Source organism: Dipodomys ordii, unplaced genomic scaffold (genome assembly GCF_000151885.1).
Source record: "Dipodomys ordii isolate 6190 unplaced genomic scaffold, Dord_2.0 Scaffold14, whole genome shotgun sequence".
Classification (NCBI taxonomy): domain Eukaryota; kingdom Metazoa; phylum Chordata; class Mammalia; order Rodentia; family Heteromyidae; genus Dipodomys; species Dipodomys ordii.
The window spans coordinates 5,199,350-5,207,868 of NW_012267230.1; the positions used below are offsets into that span (position 1 = coordinate 5,199,350).

The 8,519-nt window shown below is 50.2% G+C and overlaps 1 protein-coding gene across 1 annotated transcript in view; it reads left to right on the forward strand.

Moving 5' to 3' along the window:
- Nucleotides 1-5,347: 5,347 nt before the first annotated feature.
- The window catches only part of Fam57b (family with sequence similarity 57, member B), a 10,365-nt gene continuing 7,193 nt past the window's right edge, over nt 5,348-8,519 (forward strand). Inside the window, exon 1 of the mRNA XM_013011484.1 lies at nt 5,348-5,557. Within this exon, the coding sequence (XP_012866938.1) occupies nt 5,433-5,557 (125 nt within the window). The 5' untranslated portion in view covers nt 5,348-5,432. The remainder of the gene's footprint in view (nt 5,558-8,519) is intronic.

The following is an 8,519-nucleotide window of genomic DNA, read 5'->3' on the forward strand; positions in this document are numbered from 1 at the left end:
TGGCTTTTTCTGCTTATGTGGTGCTGAGGATTCGAACCCAGGGCCTCATGCATGCAAGGCAAGCACTCTACCACTGAGCCACCTTCCCAGCTCCCCCCACCCCTTTTTTTTTCCTTTGCCAGCCTCAAGCCTCCCAAACCTCTGCTTCCTGAGTAGCTGGGATTAAAAGTGTGAGCCACTGTGCTCAGCTTGTCTTCTTTTTTGAGAGTCTTAAGAATGAGGCCATTCCCATCTCAGCCCCAGAAAAGACTTCTGGGAATACATCCTCTCTCCCTTCTTCAGCCCTGCCAACAGAGAACCATTAGTCTTGGCAAGGGGCGCCAAACACATCCATGAGCTGCAGTGGTCAGACTCTCTGCTGACGGTGTTCTGTTCCTACTATTGGCTCCCATAGTATGCAGGTCTGCTTGCTGCCAGGAATGCAAGAGGATGGGTGGTGTATTCATCCCACTTTGCCAAGGCTCTGCTTCTGCCCACATGTTACCATCTCTGGGAGGCTGACCCTCACTGACTTCCCAAGAGCTGATAACCACGAGGCCTCCCTCTCCTGGAGGTTCAGAACTGGAGATGTCAGCTGGTATAGGTCATTTTTGCACTGCCCCTGGGATGGGAGAAAAGGAGTAGCCACTCTGGGTTGTGGGATGGGAGACATAGGAGGGCTCAGGGATTCAGAGAAGAAGAGGAAAAGGAAGAGGAGGAGGAAGAAAAGGAGGAGGAGGGAGAGACGAAAAAAGAAAAACTGGGTAGTCCTGTAGCCCTTCCTAAAGCTATCAGACAATACTCACCTAGAGATTAGGAAAAAGGTTTGCCAACTTCCATAAAACGAAAAATGAGCTGGGTGCTGGTGGCTCACGCCTGTCATCCTAGCTACTCAGGAGGCTGAGATCTGAGGATCTCAGTTCAAAGCCAGCCTGGACATGAAAGTCTGTGAGACTCTTTATCTCCAGTTAACCACCAGAAAACCAGAAGTGGCGCAAGTGGTAGAGCGCTAGCCTTGAGCTGAATAGCTGAGAGACAGCGCCCAGGCCCAGAGTTCAAGCCCCATGACTGACCAAAAAAAAAAAAAAGAAAGAAAAGAAAAATGAAAGGCCTGTACATAGTTCATCATCCCAGAGGAACCAAAAAAGCTGCACGTAGAGGCTGAGGCTGGAAGATTGTGAAGTTGAGGCCAGCCTGGGCTACAGAGTGAAGCCCTGTCTGAAAATTTTATATATATATATATATATATATATGAGATGGGGGTGTGGCTCAGTGGTAGAGTGCTTCCCTAGAAGCCCCAGATTAATCCCCTGCCTCACAGAGAACAAGAAGAAAAACAATCATTCATGAATCCCAAAGGGTACACTAATATTGGAACTGTGCCTTACACTGAGCTTTTTATTGTTGCTGTTGTTGGTTGTGGGGCTTGAACTCTGGGCCTGGGCACTGTCCCTTAGCTCTTCAGCTCAAAGCTAATGCTCTACCACCTGAGCCACAGCGCCACTTCTAGTTTTCTGAGTGGTTTATTGGAGATAAGAGTCTCACAGATTTTTCCTGCTCAAGCTGGCCTCCTGAGTAGCTAGGATTACAGGCATGAGCCACCAGCGCCCAGCTTACACTGAGCTCTTGAATCACCAAGTAGTGCTTTGTAAAGTTCTAGCCCAGCTGCAGTGGCTACAGAAGGCTGAGATCTGAGGGTCACAGTTTGAAGGCAGCCTGAGCAGCAAAGTCCATGAGACTCTTAACTCCAATTAACCCACACAAAAGTCAGAAGTAGAGGTTTGGGTCAAGTGGTAGAGCACCATCCTTGAATGGAAGAAGCTATAGGACAACAGCTAGGGGCCCTGAGTTCAAGCCTCAGCACTCTCTGTCTCTGTCTCTTTGTCTCTGTCTGTCTGTCTCTCTCTCTCTGTCTCTCTCTCTCACACACACACACTTCTACCATTGTCCCATTGATAGCAACTGGAGGCTCACAGGAGTTGAGCAAGTTTCCTGGCTAGTGAGTTGTTGAACTCAAAAATTCAGGCTCAAACAATGGAGCTTTTCTAATATGTGACAGCAGCTCAGAGAGGTTCTGAAACTTGGTCAAGATCACACAGCCAGGCCATGGGAAAACAAAAGGCCTTAGCCCCTGAATTGTCTGCCTCCTCGCACCTGCTGTTACCCCCACTTTTCTTTGCAAACCACAGTAGTTTGGAACTGTACCTCACCAGGGACAGGTGCAAACAAAAAGTACTAAATAATAAATGCCTGGGTGCCCTGGCTAGGACTCTCAGTGGGGCACGGGTGTGTGTGGGGGGGGGAATCGGACCCTGGTGTGGGTATCAGGTGGGGAGCAGCCGCTCCTGGCTGCTCATTGGTCACTTCTTCACAGCCTGCGATGCTATCAGAGCTGCACGGCGGCAGCGCGGAGGAGCCAGTGCCCAGGTACAGAGGATGAACACCACGGCGGCCTCTGCACAGCCGAACCTGAAGCCACGGGGAACCGGTAAAGTCTAAGCCCAGGGTCACCTGATGGCAAGTCCCCAGGGACACCTGGTGAGCCAGGCTTGGGAGGGAAGGCACCAGGCCCCGCCCACACCACTGGCTCTGTGCTTTCTGGCTGAGCTCCCAGGCCAGGACTGGCTGGTGGTGGATCTGTCTTTTTGCTGGTTAATTGGACAGAAGGGTCTCAGAGACTTTCCTGCCCAAAGTGGTTTTGAACTGTGATTCTCAGAACTCAACCTCCTGAGTGGCTGGGATTACAGGTGGCAGCCACCAGCACATGGCTTGGAGGTGGTTATTTTGGATGGCATACAAGTTCGGCAAAAAATGCATGTGCATGCATGGGTGGGCACTCTCTCTCTCTCTCTCACACACACACACACAATTGTCTTTCCAATTCCACCAATTTAATGCCAAGAGCCCTTTCACACCTTTCTATCTTGCTATCTTATCTTGCATATCTTATCTTTTCTTTAACTGAGTCTGAGGCAGCCCAGCCTCCCAGGACTGTAGTCGGGGATACTGCTGTCTTGCTTGGATATTAAAGTGAGTCACTTTATTTTACATATGTCTGTTGTGTGTGTGTATGTATGTATGCACGTGCTAGTACAGGAATTTGAACTTAGAACCTGGATGCTGTCTCTGAGCTGTTTTTTGATTTGTCATGGGGCCTGGGCACTGTCCCTGAGTTTCTTTTGCTCAAGGCTAGCACTTTACCACTTGAGCCACAGTGCCACTTCCAGCCTTTTCTGTTTATGTGATACTGAGGGACCCCAAGCTTCATGCACGCTAGGCTTGCAAGCAAGCACTCTACCACGAGGCCACATTCCCAGCCTAGAGTCTCATTAACTTTTCTGCCTGAGCTGGCTAGCTTCAAGCATTGGTTTTCAGGTCTCAGCCTGAGGATTACAGGCATAAGCCACTAGCCCCCAGCCCATTCCCCCTTCTTAAAACAATTTCAATAGATATTTTTGTTCTATTTTCTTTTCTCTCTCTCTCTCTCTTTTTTTGTCGGTTGTGGGGCTTGAACTCTGGGCCTGGGCGCTGTCCCTCAGCTCTTCAGCTCAAGATTAGCGCTCTACCACTTGAGCCACAGCACCACTTCTAGTTTTCTGAGTGGTTTATTGGACTTTCCTGTCCAAGCTGGTTTTGAACTGCAATCCTCAGATCTCAGCCTCCTGAGTAGCTAGGATTACAGGTGTGAGCCACCGGCACCCAGCTCTTATTCATTTTCATTTTACACAATTCTGTCAATTTTTAGTTGCTTGTCTATTTACAAATCATGTTGGTGTTTTATTTCCTTCATTCCTTCCTTCCTGCCTGCCTGCCTGCCTGCCTTCTCTTTCTTTTTCCTGTGCCAGTCCTGAGCTTGAATTCAAGGTTCTATCCCTGAGCTTTTACACTCAAGGCTGGTACTTTACCACTTGAACCACAGCTCCACTTCCAGCTTTTTTTGGTGGTTAATTGGAGATGAGAGTCTCACAGATATTCCTGCTTGAGCTGACTTCAAACCAGGATCCTCAACTCTCAGCCTCCTGAGTAGTAAGGTTTACAGTCATGTATCACCAGCAAATGACTTGGTCTTCTAAAAATTACTTCCTGTTGGAAGACAAAGTTAAAAGCCCATACTAGAGGTCAGACTACTAGGTTCATAGCCCAGCTACTATCTGGATGGCCTTGCTTGAGTTCCCTCAGCTGTCTGCAGAGTTAGCCCAGGTAATCTCTCTGGGAGGTCTTAGGGAGAGCTACAATACCTACTGTACATAAAGGTATGTCTGGGTACTGGACACCCAGCAAGTGTACAAATATGAGTAGGTCAAATGGGGCAAAAAAGAGAAAACAAAGCCATTTACTAACTGGGCCCTAGTGGGTCCCACCTGTAAGCTTAGCTACTCAGGAGGCTGAGATCTGAGAATCACAGTTCAAAACCCGTTCTGGCAGGAAAGTCTCTGAGACCCTTCTGTCCAATTAACCAGCAAAAAGCTGGCAGTGGAGCTGTGGCTCAAGTGGTAGAGCACTAGCCTTGAGTGAAGAAAAAATAAAAGCAAAAGGACAGCACTCAGGGCCCTAAGTTCGAGCCCCAGGACTGACACACACACACACACACACACACACACTCTCTCTCTCTCTCTCTCTCTCTCTCTCTCTCTGCTTTTACAAAGCAACAAAGCCTTATAGTAATTCACTGCGGTCTCCCCTTCATCATTCATTTCGCAGACAAGCTTGTGCAATCTTGGACTATTTTGCCTGAAACAAGAAGAAATTGACAAGGAAAGAAAGAAATGTAAGAGTCCAGATTCCAATGAAACTTGAGCATCTTTGCCAGCTCCTGGCAGGGGAGTTTTTTTCCCTTCTGAATTCTACATTCCAGGGTAAGCCACAGATCCACAGGAAAGCCATCCTTGGGTACCCCAGGGGCGCTGTGCCTCCTCCTTCCTTCTCCTTGCCTTCCCTTTGTCTCCTCTCCTCCCTGTCTCCTCTCCAGCAGCTCTGCCACTTACTGTGTGTCCTAGGACAAGGCATTGACCACTCTGAGCCTCGGTTTCTTCAATAGTCAGAGGGGACTTGAGTATATGATTGCAGGGAGGGACAAAGGCAAGCATTTACCAGAAGATAGCTCAGTGTGTATACACTATGGACGCTTGAAAGGATAGCAGCTTGAACACTGTGGGAAGTCATTTATTCTCTCCATTTAACTCTCACAGTGACCCTAGACAGAGTAGAGCAGATAAGAGTCTCACAGACTTTCCTGCCTGGGCTGGCTTTGAACAGGGATCTCAGCATCCTGAATAGGTGGGATTACAGGTGTGAGTCACTGTATTCAGCTTTGCCGGCCTTTCACAGTGATAGGTGATTGGGTCTCATAGGCCAGTATATCCTTTAGAGGAGGAGGAGGCTGAAAAGAAAAGCTCAGGATGTTGTGCTGAGATGTCCATGGTCATTTTTTCCTTTCTCTCCTTCAGACAGGCATGCTCCTGCTGTTTGTACTAGGTTGCATCTTCTTCCCACTGTGTTTTGCAACCATCCGCTGGGGCCTACAGAACCACACTAGCCTGCAGATGGAGACACAAGAGGCTGTTTTGGTGGCATCCAAGTAAGTAGATAGAGTGAGGGTATCTTCCTGGGGGAATGTCATTATAGGGGGAGCTGGTAGTAGACACTGTGTTGGGCCGGGGGTACGGTAAGTTTGAGAGTCAGATCTTGGCTGGGACTATGGCTTAGTGGTAGAGTGCTTATCTTGCATGCATGAAGCCCCGGGGTTCAATTCCTCAGTACCATAGACACAGAAAAAGCCAGACATGGCTCTATGGCTCAAGCGATAGAGTGCTAGCCTTGAGCAAAAGAAGCTCAGGGACAGTGCCCAGGCCCAGAGTTCAAGCTCCAGGACTGGCAAAAAAAAGAGTCAAATCTTAAAACAATCACACTTTAACTTGGAAATCTAGACCTCTCCTATGGAAAGAAGTTTAAAAATAACACAAGCTTCTTAAAGGACATGTGATGTGAAGGTAATGTGAGCGAAAGTCTCTGAGGGATTGAAAATTCCTGCAAAGAGCGGGGTGCTGGTGGCTCCTGCCTCTAATCTTAGCTACTCAGAAGGCTGAGCTCTAAGGATCACAGTTCAAAGCCAGTCCAGGCAGGAAAGTCAGTGAGACTCATCTCCAATCAACCACCAAGCAAACACGGGTTTGAAATCTCACTTTAACCAACATATTTCACCCAAGTTTTTGTTTCCTAAACTTGTTAATTTTTCTCCCTCACCTGAGGAGATTCAAGGATATATAAATCCTTTCTGTGCCCAGAATATAGTAAAACTTAGGAGGTTGGGGTCTCTTTTCCTTCAGCCCTGAGGTTAGGAAGTCAGGTCTGTGTTATTTGTCTGGTTATACTCCGGTCTTTCCTATATCTTGCCACCAGAGGGCAGCATGAAACTGCAAATCACAGCTGTTGGCCTGTAAGAGAGGACAGAGAATGAGTGGGCTTTAGTCTGGAAAGGCCAATGGCAGAGTTGGTTTTAGAGGGGGAATCTCAGGGCCAGAAAGGAGAGCAAAGAACTGTCTGTAGGACAGTTGGGATCAGGACACACAGATAGAGGTCCAGGGAGGCCATGGAAACAGTGAGAAGTACTATCTCAGAGCTGAGCCAGGCTACTGACCTTTGGTGTGACACTGGCCTCAGTTTCTTTATGGGTGAATGAGGGGACTGAATAAAACAACTCCCTTTTTTTCCCTTGAGAAACAAAGCTGTTATGTGTCATGGCAGAGGAAAAAGAGTCAGGCACTGGGCACCGGTGTCTCACACCTGTCATCCTAGCTATTCAGGAGGCTGAGATCTGAGGATCATGGCTCAAAGCCAGCTCAGGCAGAAAAATCCCCATGAACCTCTTATCTCCAATTAACCACTCAAAAATGGGAAGTGGTAGAGCATTAGCCTTGAGCATAAAGAGGCTCAAGAACAGCGCCCAGGCCCTGAGTTCAAGCCCCACAACTGATGGAGAAGAAAAGAAGAAAGGAAGGAAGGAAGGAAGGAAAGAAGGAAGGAAGGAAGGAAGGAAGGAAGGAAGGAAGGAAGGAAGAAAAGAAGGAAGGAAGGAAGGAAGGAAGGAAGGAGGAGGAGGAGGAAGAGAAGAAGAAGAAAAGAAAGGAGGAGGAGGAGGAGGAGGAGGGAGCCAAGAGCACAATGAAAGGGAGAGAAAGTGGTAGCATTTCAGAAAGCTGAGAAAGGCCAACAGCCCAGCAGAGGCCTACTTAGGCTCCAGGTGGGTTTTCTCTGGAGGCTATATTTTTTGTTGTTGTTGGTGGTGGTTGTGGGACTTGAACTCTGGGCCTGGGTGCTGTCCCTGCATTCTTCAGCTCAAGGCGCTCTACTGCTTGAGCCACATCACCACTTCTGGTTTTCTAGTGGTTTATTGGAGATAAGAGTCTCACAGACTTTTCTCCCCAGGTTGGCTTTGAACCTCGATCCTCAGATCTCAGCCTCCTGAGTAGCTAGGATGACAGGCGTGAGCAACTGGTGCCCGGCTGGGGGCTGTATTTTATACTTTTTTCAAGCCTCTTCATTACCTCTCTGGTGCCTGAGGGATGCTGCCTTATATTAACTTTGTAACCCAGGAGAATATTGTCACCCGTGGCTCAGAACCCTTTCCTGATGGTCACAAATGGCCAGGCCCCGCTGCCTGGGGCTGTAAAGCGAGGATCTGGGCGAAAGCAAAGTCTGGGGCGTATCAGTTTCCCCCCCCCCTCACTGGGTCGGGGCAGGGTATGAATAGTGGTGAAGAGGGGTCCAGGTGTTGAGGGACACCAGGCGTGAGGTGTTTGGGGCTCAGGGGTCCTTTCTCTCCAAGGCTTCCTTGGGGGGGGGGCGGGCAGCAGGTGTGTGCTTCTTCCGGAAGCTCCTTTCCCCAGGGACCCTGAGCCGTGATGCCAGGCTGGGCACCACACACCCTCCTGGGTTGCCTTGGTCAGCTGGGTGGCCTTGTCAGAAAAGGAAAACGCCAGGCATTTCTCCTCTTAGGCCCATCTGGGGGATACAGAGTCCCTTCCTCCCGGCTGGTGTGGCGATCCCCAGGGGTCACCTTCTTTCCCCCACCCCCTTGTCTCCAGCAACCCCCTGGTGCTGCAGCTGCTGTCTCTTTAAGGGCCTCCCCCTCCCTCTTTCTGTGCTTCCCCCCCCCCACACCCCCACCCATCTCAGTCTGTCGCAGCCGCTGCTGTGCTCAGAGCTGCTTGGGAGAAGCCCGCTGCAGGTCCAGTTCCTCCTTGTGTCCGGTCGGTGCCATCCTCACCTCCCCCCTTCCCCTCCCTCCCCCCTCCCCCCCCAAGCTGGCCGCCTCCCCCTCCCCCTCCCCCTGCAGGGGGCAGGGGGCTGGGCACCAACGCGCTAGGATGGCATGTGCAGCATCCACATCCACGCTGGGCAGCGGGAGAAGGCGGTGGCGGCGGCGGCAGGGCAGAGCTGACCGCTGACCACTCGCCGCCCAGCCGCTCCTCTGGCTCCGTCCTCTCCCTCCCTCCCTTCAGGGCTGGCACCATTGTCTCCCCCCCACCACCACCCCGCCT